The 23,461-nt window shown below is 41.1% G+C and overlaps 1 protein-coding gene and 1 long non-coding RNA gene across 4 annotated transcripts in view; one reads left to right on the top strand and one right to left on the bottom strand.

Moving 5' to 3' along the window:
- Positions 1-36: 36 nt before the first annotated feature.
- LOC142081745 (uncharacterized) lies at positions 37-23,461 on the top strand. The gene is made up of 3 exons (XR_012673466.1): positions 37-461; positions 2,999-3,126; positions 22,695-23,461. It is a non-coding gene; the product is annotated as an uncharacterized LOC142081745 (long non-coding RNA).
- The window catches only part of BST1 (bone marrow stromal cell antigen 1), a 30,662-nt gene continuing 8,423 nt past the window's right edge, over positions 1,223-23,461 (bottom strand). For 2 of the 3 annotated variants that reach the window (XM_075148804.1, XM_075148805.1), the window contains 4 exons: positions 21,823-21,915; positions 19,738-19,824; positions 19,263-19,322; positions 15,729-16,114 (listed from right to left, as the gene is read on the bottom strand). In XM_075148804.1, coding sequence (XP_075004905.1) covers positions 16,000-16,114; positions 19,263-19,322; positions 19,738-19,824; positions 21,823-21,915 — 355 coding nt within the window. In that variant the 3' untranslated portion in view covers positions 15,729-15,999. Of the gene's footprint in view, positions 1,332-15,728; positions 16,115-19,262; positions 19,323-19,737; positions 19,825-21,822; positions 21,916-23,461 lie in introns of those variants that run through there. The other variant, XM_075148806.1, reaches the window with a different exon arrangement.

The raw sequence follows: 23,461 nt of genomic DNA, 5'->3' as shown, positions 1-23,461 counted from the left end.
TGGCCCCCGGGCTGACCCCGGGCTGGCCCCCGGGCTGGCCCCCGGGCTGGCCCCCGGGCTGGCTGCCGCCCGCTCCGGGGACACCGGCCGCCCCGAACCGCCCCGGGTGCCTGCAGCCCGCTGCGCTGCGCCCGCGGGGGCAGAGCCGAGGAGAGCGCGGGTGAACGGTGCATCTAGTCCGGAACAGGAGGTCGCTTCCCACCGCCCCGTTCCCAGCGGGCTTGGGCCAATTCAGTCATTTTTAAAGCCAAACAATGGCTTTTCGGGGCTCGACACGTGAAGATGAGAGCCTCGCTGTCGTTTGCCTTCTGTTTCTCACTCTGCCGTGACGTCCCCGAGTTAAACTTTGCGAAGTTATCAGCGGTAACTCACAACAGTGAATCTCAGGAAATTACTCGTAAAACTCCCAAAGGCTTTGTTCCCATAAAGATCCCATTGCAGCGACATGCTCCGGCTAATGTGTGAGTAAAAGCTGAATTCAAATGATCCCAGTCTGTTTTCTCTAAATTAATTTGTTTTTAAATGACAGGTGTTGAATCGGATTTTACCGAATGCAATTATGAACCTTGCAGTAGTCATAAAAATAGAGTTCATCAACACACAATGGGGTATTTTATTTCTCTCCCTTGCAGACAGGCTTGGATTAGTTGTCACATGAATTTATAAGACTAGTGTGTAAATTGTGGGTGTTTGAGGCTGTGTGAAATCATTTAACGAAGCATTAAGTGTTCTCTGGAAGAGGGAAGTTAGTTCATTACTATCCTCTCCAAACAGGGCGATTCTACTTCCTTAGTCAAAAGCCAACATAAAATAAGACTCAAATCTCAAAGTCTAAACAAAAAAAAAGCTATGCAATGTCAGAATAACGTTAACTATAAACTATTAAAAAATTGTTAATAATTGCTTGCCAAGCATCCATTTTTAACTGGTTGACTGTGAGAAAGCGTATTTGTGACACATCTCAGTTAGCACTAAGCAGCTCTGAAAGACCTGAGAAATGCTGTGCTCTGACCAAAGCCCTTAAGCAATAAATTAAGCACATAATCTGAATTTTTCTGATCCTCTTTTCCGAGAAATTATGCCAACTTTGGGAGGGTTTTACTCAGAATTGAAGCTTCAGTTTTGGGGTGGCATATCAGGCTGTCAGCCCTGAAGTGGTCAGGCAGTTGGACTAGATGATCGTTGTAGGTCCCTTCCAACTGAAATATTCTAGATCTCTTCCTTACAGTGTTATCTCTTCGTAAGAGAGGTAACAGTGTTCTCTCTTCATGACACTGCTTGTGTCCCCTCAGTGGTCCCCATCGCAGGTTCTGCAAAAAGCGCAGGAAGCTCTGTAGGAAACAATTCAGTAAGAATTAGCTCATAAAGGAAGTTTTCCCCCATAATCCTTTCAGTAAGCATGCGAGTTTTGCCTTGGCAGGCTGAGATGATTGTTATTTGTTCCTTGTTTTCATCCTCCTGTAAATACGAATGCAAGGTATTCACAGCTGAACTTTGTGATCTTTTATTATACACAAGAGAGATTACTGAATTTGGTTTATTTTTCCCTTAATGTTTGTTTGCATGTGTTTTCAACTTGCTGCTCTTCAGTTTCATTAACTAAGTGCATACCATGTTGGAAAAAAACCCAACTAGTTATCCTAAGCCGTTTATGCAGTAAAACTGCAATCTCTGCTTGCTCTGAGTGTTGAAATACCTGTTTTCAGTAAGTCTAAGAGTCACTTTTAGAGTCGAACAATTGAATAGTTAATTTAAAAGTTGAAAACTTTTTAAAAACACTCTTTTCTTCAGTAACCTGATGTGAGAAGACTTATTTCTTCTGTTCAGATATGACATTGACTCATTAAGAATAAATAAATAAGGTGAATGCAGACTCAGTGACTCTGGAAGGTGTCCTTGCTGATGATTTTTTGACACCTCGAACTATATAAGGAATGCCCAAGACAAGTAAATGTCAAGCCTCCTTTCAGCAAGCCTTGGCAGCCTAATTAGGATGAATAAATAGGACAAGCAGAGTTGAGGGGGCAGCAGAAAAGCCAGTAAAATCACATACTCCCAGTGGTTCAGAAGGTGGTAGTTTCTTTCCCAGTATGAATGTGACCATGAACTCACTCCTTGCAAATGTTCTGGCCCAAGAGTATTTCCATGAGAGGCGTAAGTAAGATGATAATGGTGCCTTAGTGAAGAAGGGATGTAACAGTATTCCCTGAATAGGACGGTGAGAGGGGAGCACAGAAGAGAGAGTGAAATGAGGAAGGACGAAGGGAGGTGAAAAGCAGTGTGTTTTACAAGGGTCTTGCATCCCCTTAGGTCTGTGGAGTGAGCTGGATTTCACTTCTTTCCTAAGCAGTTTTCCCAAGCAGATGACCTTAAACTGACTGACTTTATTCCACAGGAATTCAGTACCCTCAACAGAACCCTAAGGAAATGCAAACTTAGGATTTCCCCTGAGATTGCGGGGAAGCCTCATGGATCTGAACTGTGTTGCTAATGGTTATTTTTGCCTTCTGTGAGGAAAATTACAGTTTTTAAAAGCACTGTGTCTCATAAACTGATAGCCATCTTTTGGAGCCCTCTGAGCTATGTGACTTTCCAAGATAGCAAATCTAAACTAATCCTGATCTTATCAAGGTGTGTCAACTCTTCTGCCAGCGTTTACACAAAATCTTTGGGCAGGGTGATTAGAAAGTGGGTGTAAAAGATCAGAAGATAGAAATACTTCAGGCACGTAATTGCCAGCCTCTGCTTTGATACCGTGTATTGCAGGAGGTGACTTCTATAAGAATGGACCTGTATAATGTATAATGTATCAGCCTGCATACGTACTGCTAGGAGTATTGTAAGAGAAAAGCAGCTAGCTCCCACTGCTACCTGCAAGTTCTGTGGATGGTATTTTTGAGGCAGCAAGGGATAACAAACCACCCCCCAGCCATTCCCATGGCCTGATCACTCAGAAGTTTGATTTATCCTTTTCTTTTTTACTATCCGTCAAATGTAGGTAGTTCCGGCACCCAAAACATGGCTGAGGACACAAAGAATCCTTCATGGCAGAAATTGCTGGTAAAAGGTAGTGTGCAGTAGGTGGGACTGAACCTGTCCAAAACAAGAGTGACCTGAAAACATAAGGTAAGAAAATATATGTTGTGCATCTTTTCAGTGCTTCTAGGAAACTCTGGAAATGCTTCTTCCTCAGTGAGTAGAAAGTTTGTTAGAAATATTTTATAATTGTGTGGTTTGCCTGTGTTTTGGTCATTCCTCACTGGCCTCTATGTCTCGCCCAGGTGTGCCGCGTGGCCAGCGCTCTGGTAGAAATAGAAACAACGCCCCTGCCTTTAATGGACGTCAGCTCAGTTATACTAGCAATGAATTTGTCCGTATGATAGAAAAAGAGGCTGCTTCAAATGCTACACAGTTTAGGAGTCATGAAGACTCATTTCAACGTAACATCTAGATTACAACAATACCACAGTATTCATAGTGCTACTAATCACTCCCAGTCTTGTGGACACCTGTAATTACTGGCTGTCACTTCACAGCAGAACATATGAATGAGAGAATTTGAACTGAAAAGAGCAGAAGGTGTTATAATAATTAAAGAAATTATGTCTTTCCTGGCTTTTGTTGGAATAGCAATGACTCTCGTCTTCTCATTGCTTCCCGAATTCACAGGGTAAATGCTGTCATAACATTTAGAGAAGGTTTGAGACAAACACTGAAAATAAAATGATAAATGGGCTGGGATAAGACAACCAGCTAGTACAAAGTGACAGCTGTGAAGAGCTGTATGCCATCCAACCGACACACCAGCCATTGCGAGAAATGCATTTGTAATTCCGTGTCTGGGCATCCCGTTCACCTCTCCTTTCTTTCAACTCCCTGGCCAACGACAGGAGCTTTCCTGGAGAGCTGTGCTCTGGGCCAAGTGCAGGAGCGCTTGCAGGATATAGGACAGTTAATTAACCTCTAAGTTGTTCTGTGTTTTCCTGGTGGCAGCCTCCACCAAACCCACCCTGGAGCTATAGGCAGACAAAGAGACCAACAGACAGACAATGGTGCCTCAACTCCGAGCCTGCACTGGCGGCCATCTAAAGGCCATGAAAAACATCCCATTCATGTCTTCTGCAAAGCCATATCCACTGCTGGGAACACGGACCCTGTTATGCTCCTGTTTAACAGATGAGCTGTCTGGAGATGGTCTGAGCACCACCATTCCCTTCCCGACCCCAAATCTTTTTTTCTCAGCTGGTTGTCATTACCCAGTTGTCTTCTTCAGCGTGGTGGTATTGTCTTGCTCACTTTGTTGTTACTTGACAAAAATTTATACTCTGATTGCATTTTCTTCTCTTGTAAATTCTTTAAGATTACTTCTGATGACAAAATGCTTCTTTATATGTTAAAGTCTGAGTATCAGCTATTAGGGAGGGTTAATCTCCTCAGAACAGGACAGTGTGGCTTCCATTCACAGCAATACATACCTTATCTATGCAGACGTCCCCCCCCCCAAATTAGATGCAAATGTAAACAAGAGTAAAATAACAAGAATAACAGTTCTGCAGCCCAGTCCAATAGACTCTGGTTGAAATTGGCCAATAAATTCACAAGTTTTTGGGAGGGAAAGGGCTGACAGATGTCAGAACAGAGAAGCAAACCAACTGATAGCATAGGCCTCCTTTCATTTGTAAACCAGGCTGGAGATAGATTATCTTCCCACTTACAAGGGTGCAAATGACTCTGCAACAGCAATGACACAAAGTGCTGTGTTGTGGTAAGTAACAGTATACCGCCATCACTTACTGCAGGTGCAATATAAAATCTAGATGATTAACTAGGTAATTGGCTTTCAGACCTTTGTCAGCTAATCTGATATTGCAATGTTTCATCATATTTTTTAAATTTTTTTTAATATCTTCAGCATTTTCTCAATTCTTTGAAAGGATATCGCATGCTTTTCTCTCTCTGCCTCGTTGCATACAGAAGCTGTTTGAAAGTTCATAAGCCTTTTCTGGTTTTCCTGTGTGGTTTTTATATAGAGCTTGGGGCTCTGCTGACATACAGCAAAACACTGCCCTGCACAGTTAAATCCTGTGGCAAGCATAGAGATGGACTTTGCTTCCTCTGAGCAACTGAAGCTGAGGGTTTGGTGCATTTGTCTTACAACCCTGGTCTATTCTGTTAAATTGTTGCCTCCTTCGAGTGCTGATTTAGTTTGTTCCTGACCTACGTCTAGGTAGTTCACTGAACCAATCACTAATGTAGACATAAAGCTGACTGCTGAGTTTAATGATGCATGTATTTGCATTTTCATTTTTATTTTAGACACTTGCAGCTTTTCAGATCTATAAGATTTCACATCTGAACTCATCTAATTATCCTGAAAAACTGTAGATAAATTAGTTGTGCAACAATCCTCAAAAGTAAAAATTGTCTCTGTGTGTGTGTGCATTGATTCATTGCTACTGAATTTTGTGTAAGGAGAGGATTTGTTGGAAAAATCAGTAATGTCTTAATTGCTGCCTGCCTCTGAGTTGGTAATGGACCTGAACTTGTTAATACACTCATGTTTAAGCACCCAGGACTTTTCAGTCCAAATGGAAACGTCATTAGATCTTAGGCATCCTTATCTTTAAGAATTACAGGATAGAAAGTGGTGTGAAATTGCTTTCTCAAGCCCATATACCTATATTCTTCATAAAAGTGACTTTGCACTCTGTAGGTGTTCTGAATCTTATTTTTGCTGTAAGTAAGGGTATGATCTCATGATCAGTATACCCTCAAGAGCAGATACCCTAGGAAGGAGGAGAGGTATGCGGAGGGACCATTGCCATTACCTGCTGCTGTACACGTTATCACTTGGGTAGGAGACATACCATGTCCCATCAGTGTTATCGCTGCATCTAGCTGTGGATGCATCCACATCGCTCCATGCTGATGGCATGTTTCGGGGTTAACCCCCCTGACAGCATGTAGGTTTGAAATTGCAAAGTCACCCCGGGCTGCTTCAGGCACAGGTCCTCCTCTGAGCGCTGCAGGCGAGAGCAGGGCAGCGGGCTCAAGCTGCCTGACCCAGAGTGTGGGAAATGGCAAAATGGCACCCGCGAGTCATTATTTGCAGTTTGCCTGCTACAGGCTGCTGGGGCTTTCCGTCTCTTTCATCCGTATCGCTTGGAAGCAGCCTGTTTTTCCATGTGGAAGTTATTAATTTTGTTTCATGTGCTGCTGAGGGGTTTAGGTGAGGAAACGAGAGTGCTAGATCAGCTCGTGCTGACAAGCACGATGCCTGTCTCCTCTCAATAATGCATTCTGTTCTCTCGACCGCAATGTGCTATTGTTTTCCTATGTGTTCTCACACATGAGGAGAGTGTGGGAGGACCAAATGTCACCACTATGCCTTGTAGTTTTGTCGGTGACCTTTTTATTACCCTTCACGCACTCCTGGCTATATGTGGTGTGGCTGCTCCTTGTCTCAAGACTTGTGCAGGAAGTTGAAGGTATAAGCAAAGAAAGAAAAAAACAATACAGTTAAAGTATAATAAATATGATAGTGTTTCTGCTTTCTGTGTGAATAACGTGAAGAAGCACGTGTATGAAGGGCTTAATACTGGACTGCATCCGACGCACCAGGTTTGAACTGTAGAGCCAGAAAGAGCCAGCACAGCAGCACATGACAAAGCGACATCTAAAATGAGAAGTCCTCATTCAACACAAAACATTCCTGCACTTGCACAGGCTCATGCCAGTCCTTTCTCCCTCCCCCACCCTTTTGCCTCCTGTTTCTCAAATACAATACTTGTGCCCCTGAAGGGCAGGGTGGAGTATGTCTTAAGGCCACCAGCACAAAGCTATTTCATTCCTGTGTGAGTCACTGGATGGTCTGGTCCATCTGTCTATCACCTGCCAGATCTGCAATTGGGAATAAGCTTAGACAGGCAGGGGACAGTGCCCGGTGGACCTGCTTGGGTTGCTCAGGGAGATTCCTCCTCCACACCCCCAGCTGCTCTTGCTCTTCTGCAGCTCTGCCTCAGCCCCACTTCTACGGTTTGTCTTTGTCCATGCAAAATCGACCTCTCAGGACAGATCAGTCCAATGCTCTGGTGCTGGGCACCAGCACCAACTGCGTCGTCTTTCAGTGACAGTGGTGCAGTAGAGGAGTGGTGCTTTGGTATTTTTATTAGGGATGAATTGATCTAGTAGTAGTTTTCTCAAAACCCATGGAGTCAGTGACCCATTTCTAGCAGTTAATCAGCAGGATGGGGAATTTTATGACCAGAATAGACAATTAGTAAACAATTACTACTTAGGAAATGTTGGAAAATGGCCTTAAAATGGAAAAAAGATACAGAACTGGAGTTCGATGTGACAGAAACATTTGTGACTGAATGACTGTGGCTCTTTCAGAGACCTGGTAGATGTCACCCCAAGGAATACTGAACATCAAAGGAGCCCAAGAGAGCAAGTTGATTCAAGGACAATCTCCTCAAAGCCCAAGGGTGGTCTATCCTGATGGTCAGGAAGTTGAAGCTGTGGCAGGAGGCCAGCCTGACAAATCAGGAATTCCTGACCGAGCTTTAATGTTGGAAGAAAGTGTAGGGGGAGAGCAGAAGCAGGGATGGACTATCTGGGAGGAATGCAGCAGCATTGCCCAGACTGTTAGGTTAGGTGATAAAGCTTATCTGCACACCCACAAAGGAGCTCAGAGAGACAATGGCAGGAGGGGGAGACCAGATAACACCCTGCCTGGCTCCTCCCAGGCCCATCACAGGGACCATCTACACATCAAAGGCCCATCTGCACAAGCCCAGAGGAGCACAGAGGCACAAAGGCATGTGGGAACCCAAATTGAAGACTCCTGAGGAACAACCACCTTCTCCGAGTCCCTCCAGGACTGTTGCAGCAGAGTCATCAGCCCCACTGTCCAGGCCCCACTGACACCCGTCACCATGAGTCACGGGGAGCGGCTCTTTCGGACTAAGTGGCTTGCTGCCTGGGGATGGGAAATATTGTGGGATACATGGGAAAAGCAGTTCATGATCACACAGGACTTACTATGAGAAGTTTAAGGGGAGAACCAAAGGTGAGACAAAGGAGGGATTTAGGTGATTTGGGAGGAACGAGAGTGGTAAAAGAGAGGGGTACAGGAATAAGAAGAGTCAGTTGCACATAAATAGCTGGCTGGTCAGTTCGCTTGGCTGGCTATGCCCTGTGCCTGCCCAGGGCAGTCTGTCCTGTCTTCTTAAACTCCTTTCCAGCTCTTCCCTGGGTGATGGCTCTCCATTCTGTGTGTGCAGGGTGTGTACAGGGGCGGGCGTGCAGCAACGGGTCAGAGCGTGGGTTGGGGGACCCGTGTGTCCACGCTGCCAGTGACTGGAGTGAGTGCGGGGGTGTGAGCGGCTGTGTGAGCGCTAGCGGAGATCAAGCTGGACGAGCTGGTGAGCAGGTGACATGACCTGGGAGCAAGGGTGTGAGTGGGTCTCTTAAGGGCCAGCTCTGGCTGTGAGAGCACCTGGGTGTCTCCAAAGACAAGAGCACAGCGGGGCAGTCAGCTATGGGACCAGGGGAGTCCTGGCTGGCTTTGTGTGTGTGACGGACATGCAGGGAAGGAATTAAGAAAGCCAAACCTGGGCCGAAGTTAAAACTGGTGAGATGTGGAAGGGCACCAAGAACGGCTTCCACAGGCACATCCACAGCAGGATGAACGCCAAGGAAAAGATGGTGCCACTGCTCAATGGGGTAGGTGACCTAGTCTAAAAGGACACTGAAAAAGGAGAGGCGACTCAAAGCCTTCACTCTTCACTGGCAAGGTCTGTTCTCAGGCCTCCTAGGGTCTTTGTGCCTATTGTGCCCAGGTAGGAGTTTTGGGGAGAAAATTACTTCCCATAGTAGAGGAAGATTGAGTTAGGGACCATTTGAGCACCCTGGTTGAATACAAGTCCCTGCGTCCAGATGAAATGCATCTGAGGATAGTAAAGACAAGCTGGCTTACATCACTGCAAAGCTACTCGTCTTTAAGAGGTGCCTTCCAACCTATATGATTCTCTGAAGCTACAATTTTGTGATAACGATTTGCAGAATGCAGACAGATCTCCATGCTTTCTAAAGAATAACTAGCAGAACTAAAGAACTTTATCAGACAGGTCTCCAAAGATACTGGGATTTAGGGAATTGAAGACAGATGGAAATCTAGCTAATCTTTCAATAGCTGAAATCAATTATGTGTAAGAGCAAATCTCCAGGTAGCTTAAGGTTGATTGTGAATGCAACATGCTGTGGAACATTATTTGTGCTGCCTAAATTAGAATTTTAAATGTCCTTGATAAAACATGTTAGCCATCAGGTTTTAAAATAAACATACCCAGTATGACTGACGGCTAAAATTCTATGGACAGCTAAAGATGTTATAAAAATAAAGCTGTCTTTCCAGTTACGCATTAGCATTATGAAATAAAAAAAGGGGACAGTTCTATGTATGACAGGCCGTTCCAGAAAGAAAACATTTAGTAATTGCCATTCTTGGAAAACTCACAGTGTCACTGAACAATGTACCTCTGCAGGTTATCTAGTCCTACCACTTGCTCAAATCACGGCTAACTTCAAGGTTAGGTTAGGTTGCTCAGGGCGTTCTCCAGTCGAGTTTTGAAAACCTCCATGGATGGAGAATCCAGAACCTCTCTGGGCAGCCGCCCTCATGGTGATTTTTTAAAAATGTCTAGCCAGAATTTCACTTGCTGCACTTTTTGACCATTGCCCCTAGTCTTTTCACTGTGCATCTCTGAAAAAAAGTATGGCTTCATCTTCTCTACAATGCCCTCTAGATAGTGGAAGAAACTACCCTTTCTGGATAACTTTCTGGATCTTCTTTTGGAAGATTTGTTGCTATAGCATACAGAAGTGTCTCATGGAGAGTCATGATGTTCAGGCTTTTACAAGGTTTCTGACACCCACCCACCAGTCATTTCAAAAAGATTTTAAGAAATGCTTCCTCTTAGATGAGTACTTTTTGAAGAAATAGATGAGATTAAGGGAAGCTGTGGTAAATATTTACAGCATGGCTGTGTCAGGATCAATTCCTATTTCTTTTTCTCAAATGATTTCCATTAGGGATTTGATAAAGCAGAAATGGTTGTGGACTCTTCAGTTCCCTTGAGCCCTAGAATACAATCTCTGTCTCACCCTATTCTGTCCTTCCAAATGCCCTTACTTTCAAATGGGAGAAATCAAGGAAGCCAAGTGTCTTTTCCTCTCATCAAACATTGTGCTTTAGAATGGAGAAGTCTTTCATCAGCAAGTGCTAAATTTTCCTGATCAGTAAATTAGCTTTCCAAACCTTTCTGATTGCCTGGATAGGTAAGGTTTGTTTGCCTTGTATGGAAAATTATTGCTGTTTGCCTATTTTCCTGTGAACTTCTTCTGTAGTTTCAAGTAATGACTCAGGGATGTTTTGAAAGGTTTTTTTAGTTGTATATGTGTTAATTTTTCTAAAAACCTTTCTGATCAGGAAACTTCTACCAAACACTGCATAGAAAACTAGCTCCAATCTTTTACATGTTATTGTTTCACAGCAGACTACAGAGCTAGCTTAAGGGATGAGTGCTTTTTGGGGCCCACAACAGAGTTTAAGATCCCTAAATTAGTGACCTGCTTTTTCCTTTAGTGTTGTGCTCTGCTGAAATGGCACTGGAAGGACTAGATTTTAAGTTGCTTGTTTCTAGAATGTGATTTATGGACAGCCAGATTGTTTCAGTAGGATCAAGTATCCAGTGAGATCTACTGGCAAGAATATAGCCGTACCCTGATCTTTCTCAGAAGTCGTGACATCTGTTCTTCAGCTCAGATGTTTCAAACTGTGCGACAGTTTTGACTGCCTTACAAATTAATAACATTATGATGGGATGTGCATTTAAAGCTCATGTCCAGGGGAGGGGTGTTTGGGAGCAGCTATTCCTTAGTCATTCTCCGCACAGACGTGCAGAGTCTAGCTCCTTTCCCCTTGTCTGTCTGATTAGCACTTGCTTCTCTGCTTGTTGCTGTGCGAGCTCGCTTCTGGCCATGACCGCACCAACTGTGCTGTTCAGTGTGAGACAGGGTAACAGACACTAATGACTGTTTTTTTCTTTGTTTATTGAAAAAAGATCCCAAAAGGTCCAAAACGTTCTCCCTCTTTGGACCAAGCTTCTTCCTCCCATTTCTGTGCTTGTTTCCCTTGCTGGCTCTCTTCAGTGTCAGGCATCTGCTCCTTCTCCTTCGCTTGGAGAGCCTGGCACTTGTACAGCTGCTTCCGAAGCTTTGCTGCTGCCTGAAGAATTTCCTCCTGTCACCAGTGTTGCTTTTTGCATTTTGCAGTTCCCAATTTCTTTCTCAGCCGAAGTGGCAGGTTTGTAACACAACAAAGTCATAGCTGGGATTTGTGCATTGATTTTCTCATGGAGCAAGGCAACGTGCCAAGAGATCCCCTACATACAAACACTCTACTGGTGGGGAAGGAGGTGGAGTGGGGACACAAGCGGTGCAGTAGCTCCAGGACAGTTTGAGGAAACAGGTTGCTTCATTCGTCTGTATCACCTTCACCTTTTTTTTTGATATGCCTTTCTATTTGCCATTCTGACATATCAGAAAATGATGTCCTACACAAATTTAAAAAAAAACACATTCAAGGGTATAGTGTTTAAAGCACTGATCTGCAGAGTGGGGGACCCACATTTAATGAATTTAATTCAACATGAATGAGGCTATGAAGAAAATATTTTTTTACTCAAGACATGTTTAATTTATACAAAATGGAACAGCTGCAATAGAAGAGTTTGCAAGGAAGTGAGAGCTATACCAAAGCTATAACCTAGCAGTGAGGGATCCTACTGTGATTTCTGATGAGGTTGATGTACTTTTTTCGTGCAAAACATTTTTCAAGGTTTAGTTTTAGTGCAGAGGAAAAGCAAATGCAGTAACCTCACCGACTTTCATGAAATTGAGTGCTTGTTTTCTGGCCAGTACCAATTATTATGCTGCTCACACATTCTGACGGGAAATACCGAGCAGGCTCCCATCCCACTGAGGCGGCCAAGGAAACAAAGTTGATACAGAAGTATGCTCTGCAAGCACAGAAGTGTGTAAATTGCAAAAATTCTCCTAAAAGAACTATAGGGGGTAGATCTGCCATTTGGAAAGGATCCATGTGATGGTTCAAAGGTCACAAAACAAGAAACTTGAAAAACAAGATCTTTCCTGCTTGCCAGCTATGTAAAATATGCTTTTGTATACACCACACATAAATATTGTCAAAGATTTGATGCTGTGGCTTCCAAGTTTATTGGTTATTCTTACTGTCCTTAACTTCTTTTTGCATGATATATGACATATACTTCGCTGTCATCATTCCTTTTTCATATTATTCCAGCAGCTCTTTTTTTATTTAACCCCATGCTAATGGGCAGTGGTGACAGAAAATTCAGGGTGAAAGCCCCGAGCATTCATTCTGCCTTGTGGAAATACCAACGCTGGATTTTCTGGCATCTTTCATTAAAACAAAAGGAAAAGTAAGAATGAAGCACAACACAGGCCAGCATGCATGTCCTACAGTTGGGATTTGAGATTGCAAGATTTTGATTGAATACTTATTTCTGCTCATTTGCTTCTTCACTTGCTGCTCTTCAAAATGGTATAGTGTGACCTAGGAGCTTTTCCACACCTGTATCCTGTCTTAGCATATCATATAGAATACCTGTCATTTTCTTAGCACGGCTCTCTTGGCTTTACCTGTTGCAAATAGGAAAAAAAAGAGTCCTCCTGCAGTTTGGTGATCCAGTGTTTGCCAAATTCTTGACATATCATCCTAGTTTATGCCTGCAATACCTGACATTCCTTGTTAATTATTTATCCAAGCACTCATTAGCACCTGATATCAGACTGTATCAAGTGTACTCACTAAGAGATGCCCAGGCAAACACAGTTACTGGATGAAAAAATACTATTTCTTTCTTAATTATTGTAACTAATGGTATAACTCGAGTTACTCCAGATAGAGAGTTCTGGAGCATCCCCTCTGCCTGCACTTTGGGAACTTACCACACTTAACTGCTTACATAGCGCAGAGGTATTCCTACCAAATGGTCGCAAGTCAAGGACTACTTACTTTACTTCAGTGCCTATTACTTAAAGGCAATGTGTATTATTAAATATAATTTCCTCCTTCATTTTCCTTCTATAAAACTGCCAACATCATAATTTTCCACTCACACACTCTGCTAAAAATACGAAGTAACTCATCTGAACTGAGATCAGGTTCACCTTTGCTGCGGGTGGCAGGAAAGAGAGGAGAAGGTAGGCGAAGAAGGGCTGCCCAGGCAGGGTGAATACTCTGGCACGGTGTGAGGGTACGTATGCACCATGCTCCCAGGCTCCAGTTTCCCGCACCCCTCTCCCTGCCAGCCTGTACGAACTGCGCTGTTGCAGTAAGGGAATGGGAGTCTCCTCTGAGCTTGCCTTTGTAATTCACAGGGAACTGTAGGAATCAAATGCCTGCAGATTATAAATAAAATCTGGCAGATTATATTCTTCACCTCTTAAATAAAACGGCAAGTAAATTTAGACTGGGCAGAAGCTGGAATTAGGAAAAACCTAAAAATCAGAAAAACACTTGCAAAGTGCTTGAGCCACCCTAACATTTGCCTAAGTTAAGATGCTGTACCTCCCCATGCTGAGCAATTTTAAACCAAACTTCTTGGCTCTGCTAAAAGCACTTTATGCTCTCTATTGTTGAAGCAGAATACCTCAGAATTATTTCTAGCTAATCCAACTGAAAAGAAAACTCTCGAAAAAGTTAGCTTTCTTTGAACAATAAGTATTATCAAACTTCTTGAAGTTTCAGTTCAAGTTTCACTACATTTGAGATTGCTGATTGGAAACAGAGTCATGTCAGCTGAGTATCACATCAAGGCCAATATGACAAAAATAAACACCAGCAGTATAAAAAGGGCAGAGAGGTGAACAAGTTGTCCTTGCTTTATTCTCATAACTTCTTATGCCAGAGCACTCAAGAGTTTGCATTTAAAAGCAGACAGAGCAGGTATGAGCAGATGTATATGTGTGCATGCACATACATGCTGAAAAAAGGAATTATTCCGAAGTGGAGTTTTTTTGTCACACACAATGACTGGAACACATGCAGTAGAAAAAAAAAAAAGTAGGTTTCTATATAGGAATGAAGAGTGTGACATAACTGAGTTCTTAAGTGGTCCACAAAATGGGCAAAGACAGGCAATACTACCTTAGTATCAGTAGCTTCCACAGGTCTGTCTGCAGAAATGCAGAGCACCTTGTAATGCTCCTGTACATGATGCTTCCATTTGCCATGAGTTGTTGGATATTAACAGATCTATGCAGGATTGTGGCGTCCAACTGGATTCAAAATGAAGTGATATACATAATGTTTTCATATGAAACATTTTCCCCCTTGAATTCAGGTCTGGAGACAGCTGTTTTTGCAGTACTGCTAGTACAAACATTTTCAATCTATAGTTGAAGCACCCTGCTGAACATTACCAGGCTTGCATGAGTTTATGGAGAAGGGCAGATGCCTTTTAGACATTATGATTTCTCCAAATTTGGCACAGCTGTTACATGAGACATTGCTAATCAGAGCACTTACCGAGTGTTCAAGACAGAGCACAGGCATACCTAGCTGATTCTCACCACGTAAGTGTAAAATATATGTGTAAATAGCACTATTCACACATTTTGTAGATGTAGAAATAAAATTAAGAGAGAGATATAAGGGATTCTCTTTCTCACAACTTTTTGTTCATGTCTCTCCCTCCCTCTGGGAGTAACAAATGACCTTATTGTTTCTTGCTTTGCTGACACTTCTTCTGCCCCTGTACCAGGGACTGAAAGGACGTAAATCTACTATGAAGTTCTAAATTAGATGCACTAACTGGAACATCCTATTCCAGTTTCCTGACAATCAGCTAATACAAACACAAATAAGTAATTCAGAAACTAACAGAGAATGTGCAACAAAGTTGTAATTAAAGTTATTTTCTAGAACAACAACTACTTTTTTCCAAAGATTTATGTGTCATCTTGGTAGCTGCGTGTCTTTTTCCTCTAGCTAGAGGAACATCTAGCTGGGACACTTAGATAAGTCATAAGAGACCTTCAACATGGCATCTGCTCTCTCCTCAATATATTCTGAAACATGCTAACTGAGTTCACTGCAAGAAGGCAGATGTCTGACTTGGCAGGTTCTCATCGGAATTCGATATGCCATAAATCTACTTATCACATCATGGTGGAAAACCCGTGGAGCTTTCTAGACCTGGTATTCCTGACTATTAGCTATCCAGTGGCCAGGAAATAGCCAGCTGAGGAACAGCTGTGCAGATGTCAAAGCAATCGATAGTATGTGGTAAAATACTGTATGCAAGTATGCAAGCCAGAATCTCACTGTATGATAGTTTCAGGTAAGGTTGGCCCAAGTACTGGACTACTTATGAAAATTAGTTTAATTTTTCCACTGTCTCACCTATTATATCTTGCACCAAGTGAGCAATCTAAGCTCTCTCCCATCTGAATTCATATATCCCCTTCCTAAAACATGATAATCAGACACTTAGTTTCCAAGGCCAAATGCTAGGATTGTTTTTACAAACAAGTAAGCTGTGTGAGAGATGTATAACAGGCATAGCTTCTTTTTTCTTTCTGAAATATGTGATCAGGAAGTATTATACTCAGTTTAATTCTGGAGAATAAGGATAAGAGGAAATAGCAATGGATTTCTTCAAGAAAATGGATTCCATTCAAGAAAAGGAAATGAAGGGTGAGACTTTCTAGCAGCACTAGAATAATTTTTTTATACTAAAAGTAGTTGGTATCTAGATAGAAGTATGCAGGGTTTTAATATGCGGGTTTGCCAGTTCCAGAACTAGGGTGAAATTGCAGTTAGAAATTAGTTAAAGCCAAATTTATAGCCAGCTAAGGCAGAGGATATGGATTCAGTTGATGATTAACTTAGTACACCAAAGCAAATCTGAACAAAAAGCCTACAAAAGAAACAAACATGAGCTTGTTCCAGCTGCCTCCTCTGCCTGAAGATACAGGTCCTCTTTGTGCTGCTGGTGCAGATCTAAAGAAAAGAAAACAAACAGGATGTTCACAGCACAGAGCTGAGTTAGGATTCTTTTAAATATCAGGGGTTTGTTGCCAAGGATGAAGTTTGCAGTCCAAGTGCTAAGCTAGAAGTTTCTTTGTAAGAGCTCGCCACCAGATTCTCTTTGGCTGTCATGATTTTATAAACAGGGTATCTCTGCAAAACCCTGGGAATGCTCCTTTCTACCTTCATACCTGAGCCTCCTTATCTCTCCACATCCATTTACTGTCTTTGGCCTTATGTTTGAGATTGTATAGAGCTCTTCTAGACAGCAGTGGTCCTAGAGGTCTATATTTTTGCAGCACTTGATACAACAGTATCCAGATCCATTTCTGTCTCCCTGACATTGCAATAATGCAAGTAGTAAATACCACTACTAATAGGTTGCATCTGGCTTCCTTTCTGCTTGTTTGTAAGCCATCTATGCCATCTAGTGGATATTTTTTTACTGACAAGTTTTCTTCAAACTTGCTTTAACAAGCCAAAGCCTAAATTTTGACTCAGCAGGAACACAGTTCAAGTCTGGAGAGGAGTTTAGGGGCACTACCATTACCCAAGAAGCCCAACTAAATTACAGCACCTTCTAGGTCATCCCTCTGCTATCCTGACACAGCCCTACTCTGCCGATGTGAGTTGTAACAAAAAAGTCACTTGCACAACTCTGGTATTTTTGGGCTTGGGACATTATTCTCTGGAGGCTGAGAAGGCAGCTATCAGTCTTGTAACAGCAAATAGCCATTGGGAAAGGGGATGCAACAGAGCCTGCACGCCTGTCTCACTACTTATTATGGAAGTATGAAAATGCAACGTGTAGTACACTGAGCACACACTATGCAGAGGAAGCCTTTTCGTAGCAGATACGCGCCCTTAATAGTGATACCACTACTGACCAAACTGTTCCCATGTCAGTTAATGGACCATCAGAGAGCGGGGATCCATCCACAGAGAAAACAGATCTAGAAGATAATCATCAAATAATTTATATATATCTGCTTAAGGCTCTTTCTGAAAGGGCAGCTAATTTCAGTGGAGATGTTATTTATTGCAGAGAAGTAAGTGATTTGGAGAAAAGTGTAAGTATTCATTGGCTTGAAGTATTTTAGCTACTTAAATTTCAGAGAGAGGCAATGATAGCATTCAGATTGGGAAGCTCTGTCTTGATTAGGGATAGCATGGATATGAAGTGAATCAAGGCTATCACACTGCCATGCATACAGGAGGGAATAGAAGGCTCAGGAAGGAAAGAAGCAAGGAAACTTGCAAGGAGGATGGTAACAGCTGAGTTGCTTAGTAGTTACCCCAGGAGAGTATGAGACTGGTGCTTAGAATACGCTAGTGATTATATTAATTTAAGTACTGACATGGATGGAAAGGAAGGGGTGGCTGCTCCCCTGCTTACATACTGCAAGCGCTATGTGGTAATACTGGAAAACTGGTATGCTCATCCTTTAGGTGAAAGAAAAATACATTAATGGTTTCCCAAAGCCTTTTCATCCAGATTTCCTCAGCTGAGGAATGTACTCACATCACAAAACTTTGAGGGAAATGGTTTAAAACCTGGGAGAAGAGAAAAATCTTCTGTTAGGAGTTCGTAATACTATATTTTTTAAAGTCCTGTAGCTCTTCCTCCAGTTTGTTAATATTGTCACCATGTTCACAGCTGTGATTTCACATGGGACAACTGTATTTTCCTTTGACACCTGAACAAAAGCCTTACCATTCACTGGTAGAACAAGGAAACCCTATTTTAATCCACCGTGCAAGTGGTATCTACTAACAAACAAATGCCTTAACAGGCCTGGAAGCCTGTTCTATGACCTACTACCTAGACGGAGTCTGGAGCTATCAGTGATATCTAAAATGCCACTGTTTTCATCACACATTCATAGGCTGGTGCTGGGATAGAATCTGGATGTAAGAATAAATGTTGTCACATGACAAAATGAGTAAAAGCTTTCAGTGACCAGCAGGAACAGAGAATACTCACTTTGTGTGAGTGTATTCACCTCACAACACACCCCTCACACCTCACTCTGTAAGGGTGTATTAAAAACTGAACATATGCTACAGAAAGTGATATACACCTCCTTCTCTGTACTGCGTGAGGCGCTACTGCCACACAACCAGAGGCAGGCACCTCTCTGCTGCCATAACCAGGGACAGCAAATCAGGCTTTTCATAGCTGAAGTCATCATGGCAGTATTACATGGGTATTAACACAGAAAAGATTTGCAGGTGCTTGAATTAGAGCAGAAAGGACAGCAGGAGATAGGATGTGGCCAAATGTATGGATTATGCATAAAAATGATATAACTAGAGAACAACTTTTATGCCTCTATGTATCCTGCAACTTTCCAAACTGTGAGGAAGTTTTCATATTCAGATGTTCAAGTATCTTATGTGTACCTATACATGCAACAGCATATAGCTTAAGAAACTTAAACACAAAAGTAATCTTTACTCTAAATTCACTGAAATACATAATAAATTCATTTAATCCTCTTTATACAATAAAGAAAAATATAGATAGGAGGGGAAACTATTAAAACCTAGTTTGGGAGTGATGTTTGCTAATTAAGAAAGTTGTATCTTGGATTGTAATCTGCATTCTCTGCAAATAACCTACTGGCCCAAGGTAAATACATTAAAATACAGAAATTGTGTTTGCACACAAAATGGAAGATTAAGAAAAAACTTCCTCAAAATTTGAAACTGAAAGCTGGAGAAATGTTCTTTAGATCTGTTGTCATTTGACCTAAAATTTCATTATTGAAGGAAAAATATTAATGAAAACAATTTCAAATTTGTAATAGATTTTGCATCAGAACACTGATATTTACAAACTTCATTCATACCATCAGTGATACATAGTGTGATTGTGTGATCAATGAGAACTGATTAACACCCAGTTTTGAATACCAGTGCTCACAGACAATTGTGCACAATTTGTAGGTAGAAACTGCTTACTCAATACACAGTAAGTAATAAATTCAAGAATACTGTGTATTGCGTATGGGTGATATATATAACAGATGACAGAGGTGGAATCTGTTGAACTGTTGACCTCTGCATTATTTATTTGGTTGTAATGACACTGAGAATGGATTGAACTTCCTTTACTTACGATGAAAGGGTACACTTAGAATCATCAGGATAATCCAGGCAGAGTAAGAACATTACAGGCCTGTGAAAATATAATTTTATTTAGCATCGTTCAGGCAGAAAACTGAGGAAAACAAACGAAGAAACGAAACAAACTCAACAGTATTATCATGTCTAAAGCTTCCCTTCAATGATAGTTATCTTAGAATCTACTGTGAATAACCAGAGCTGTGGATACTACTGTGAATAACTAGTAATTCTGCTGTTGTTTAGATTTTCAATCCAAATAAAGATTTTACAGTGAAGTGGAATACATGAAGCCATCTTCTGTGTCTGACTTTGGGTAAATACAATGTTCCACTTAATTATACAATTATACAATGACGTGTGTTTTGCTCAAAGCACAGCTGAAAAATGCTAAGTCTGAAAAATGTGAGATTTAAAATAGATGAGGTGCTTCTGCAAATACACTGTATTTATGAAGGATTTTCACTTACTTGTAATTGTCAGTGCAGGTGACATCATAACCAAGGGTTTTCAGCCTGTTTTCTAGTATCTTTACAGTATGAGTTCCACAGGAATCTCTGTGAGAAAGGATTTTAATATTATTGCAAGTCTTTTATTATCTAATTTCCTTTCACTGAACTTGATGGAATTAGCTAAGTAAATCCCCATTACTTTGCCTCTTCCATATTCCTTAACACCAGAAAACTGGTGTACATTGCTATTTATAATAGTTCATTTGCTTACAGTCATTTAACATTTTATACTGAGTTTGCAGAGACTGGAAGATTGGCTTCAGCCCGTGTAGGATTTGCAGATTCTATTGATCAATGTTCCCACATTTAATATTTCACTAGACAAAGAGGAAAAGAGCTAAATAATTTTGCAAAATAATAAATAAGAGTTTAATTTGTAATATTCTTTGGCAGCTATTTAGATGGTGCTAAAGTTGATGATTGCTGTCTTTACAGAATAAGTTGGTTATAATAAATAAGAATTATTCTTCTTGTTGGAAGCTTGTCCTCTGTCTTGAATACAGAGCAATAGAAAAACACAGGGAGAATGAAAAAAACCAGAAAAAATCCTAAATGCAGCTTCTGTATCTAGCACTGATTTTTATTTTGTGGTCCAATTAGCAAAAGAAAGCTTGACATAGTACAGAACCTCCTGAGACCTCTAAAAATTGCACCAATGTCAGGTATTAAGGTCAGTGTTACTTTCCCATTGGTCAGTAAATACTCATGACTCTAAAGAAACCATATGGGGATGAACAAAATAATTGTAAAAAGCCATTAATAAAAATACACGATTATTCCCATGCATCCAGACAAGCACAAACTGAAAGATAAATTAACATTCAGCGCTTGTCTTAATTTTTCTTTGCAATAAGGGCAACTTCTGCAAAGGTGAGCTACATATTTTTTTCCAGAAGGGTATGATTCTTTGATTTAAAGAGAAAAGCTGAGAAATGCTAATCTGAACCATGCTTCTCTTGCCATAGACTCCACAGCACTACGGTAAAATATGTGGTCTGGGTTGGCCATGCCAAAATTTGATGAAAGAGAAGCAAAAGGAGATAGGAAAGAGAAGAGATGGGACGTGAAAGAGAAATTACACAATATGAATGGATATAACTAAAAAGGTTGAGTAGCAAGAACAGAAGCCTCACATTCCTCAGAATGCAGATGACACCAGGGATTCAGCCACCAGTGGTGGATATGGTAACATCTGAGTCTGTTTCTCTGGCCCTCGTCAGCCAGGGCAGTTTTAAGACCAATGAAGTGCCACCATATGTTATATTAAATTGCAGGGACCCTGCAGATGGTTGAGGTAAAACTGACTTCCTCTGCTCCTCGATTCATCTATGCACATTTGTAGGGGCCTCCACAAAAGCTATAATGAATTAATTCTTCCTTTAATCAGTCCCAAACCAGGCCTAATTATTTTATTTTGTTAACTTCAAAGTCCATTTTCCACTGTGTTTCTGTTGAAAATCTTGTCTTGGTCTTTGACTATTTACCAACAGGCTATTCTGTTTGGACTGATCTGTTTTTTGTTTGGTTTAAATGTAATTAACAGCAGAATTAGACCTGTTAAAGCCTACTTTTTGTTGTTGGATTGATTTTAAGTATTGAGAGAAGACGAGCTCCCTGGTGGTATGTCCTTCCTTCTACTACTTTCCAAACAGCTGAGATAGATAGGTGAAAATGAAGAGGATGCATTTGGCAAAGCAGAAGAAATATTTTACGTGACCACTTAATCTGAAATTGAGACTGACCCTTTTCTTAGTAAAACTGTTCATGATATATCTTCACTCAAGGACTGAGGTCCACACACGCATACCTCTAAACTAATGAGTGGACTCCAGACCTAATATTAAAATCTATTTCTATTTTGTCTAGTTCTGGTATTTATATACTCTTTGGGAGTGGCAGAGTGTGCCTTACGTGTTAGTAAAAGCATCTAAAATATTTTTAGTTTAATTGCTATACAAATATAACCAAATAGAAAACTAAGGTGAAATTTTAAAGACAGGTTCAAAAAGGAGAAATAAATTTTTTTTGGAAGATATAACTTACATATCTGGTCCTTCAATATCATCCACAACCCAGATGACAATTTGTGAGATTTTGTCTTTCTGGAGATTAGGTATTTCATAATCTGCAAAAAACCTGATTCAAGAAACAAATATTTAGAACTATAAAGAACAGGAAAAAGAAATCTTTTTTTCTCTTTGCAGTAATCAAAGCTCTGATCCTGCTGTAGGATATGGGCTTACTTTACATTTGTATCTTCTGATTACAATCAGACTCAACACAGAGTAGAAAAAAATCTGATTGACATTCTGAATGTCCTCAAAGGTATTTAATCAGAAGATTTGTTTTCATATTCTTCATCTGAGAGGGGCTCAGCTGGAAAAAAATTACAACTTAGAGGTGAACCACAATGAAGTGAACTTAAACAAATGCAAAAACAAAACAAAAAGCATTTGATACTCAGTAAAAAAGGTCACTCTTGTAGTTATTGCTTTTAGACACAGTTTTGCTTTAAATAAAAAACCAACAGCCACAAGACAAGACAAATGTATTTTCAGATACAAAATCACAGCAACAGTAACATGAAGTATTTGTCTGGGATACATAAGACCATAAAGGAGAAACTTCTAGACATGTCCATCCCTGGGCTAGGAAGGATCTTCCACTTTATTGCCTTGTGTAAATTGACTTTGATAGGTATTTAAATGACAATTAAAACAAGACAATAAAATGGCAACTAAATCTTCTTACGTTAAATGGAAGATGCCAAATCCAAAGGACTATTTTAATGTCTGTAAATTGAATTTTTTTGTGAGATGCAGGCATTTCAAAGCCACAGATTTCTAACCCTTCCAGCAACATGTTCTGTAATGACTTCCAACCTTTTAATTGCTCTTTTTTTTTTTTTTTTTCAGAAAGCTTGTAAGGGCTGTGTCTGCACTGCATGTTTGGTCCAAGCCTGAACCGAGGTTTGTGCTCTGATTTGCCTATTGTGGGTCTTCTTAAATGTCTACATCTGGGCTGAACTGTCTCTTAGCCACTTTAAATGCTCTGAGACCCCCCAGACTAGAAGGGACTGTTAGTCGTCACCTCCTGGATGAGACCAGTGGTGGCAATGTGACCACCGCTCCGTCCTCCTGGTGCCTGCAGGCAAACTACTGGTGCTCTGGTGCGGAAGCACAAGATGCGTGGTGGTTGTCAGTGTCTGCTGGCAGCCAGCCGAGGCATGTTCATGAAGTTAGCAAGCTAATTTAAACTTCTGGAGAAGTGGAACACGAGGAAGCGGATACCAACGTTGCCCTGTCTGGTCAAGTCTGGTATGGTGGTGGCTAACCAGAGACCAGTAGCAGCAACAGTAGGTTTGCTTGTCTGTCTAAGGTGTCCAAGCCTGTCTTAAACACATAGTGAAAATATAACCAAAAATAAAGATTCCAGTTATTTTTAACTCATTTGCTTGTTCATGCATATGTTATTGCCAGCAAAAATGCACCTTTCTCCAAAATATAAAGGAAACTTTAACTAGAGGAGTCAGAAACTGTGGAGGAACAATGTATAATTGACTTCAGTAGACCAATTATTGAACCAACTAATATTATTAAAGAAGTCTGCCAACTACATTCAAACTGTGTGAATGAGCAAAGTTATTTTGCAGTGATGTGAGAAATAAATCTTAACTGAAACG

The sequence above is a fragment of the Calonectris borealis genome, chromosome 4 (assembly GCF_964195595.1).
Source record: "Calonectris borealis chromosome 4, bCalBor7.hap1.2, whole genome shotgun sequence".
NCBI lineage: Eukaryota > Metazoa > Chordata > Aves > Procellariiformes > Procellariidae > Calonectris > Calonectris borealis.
The sequence above is the reverse complement of the archived record's forward strand: the minus strand, read 5'-3'. Positions and strand labels throughout refer to the sequence as shown.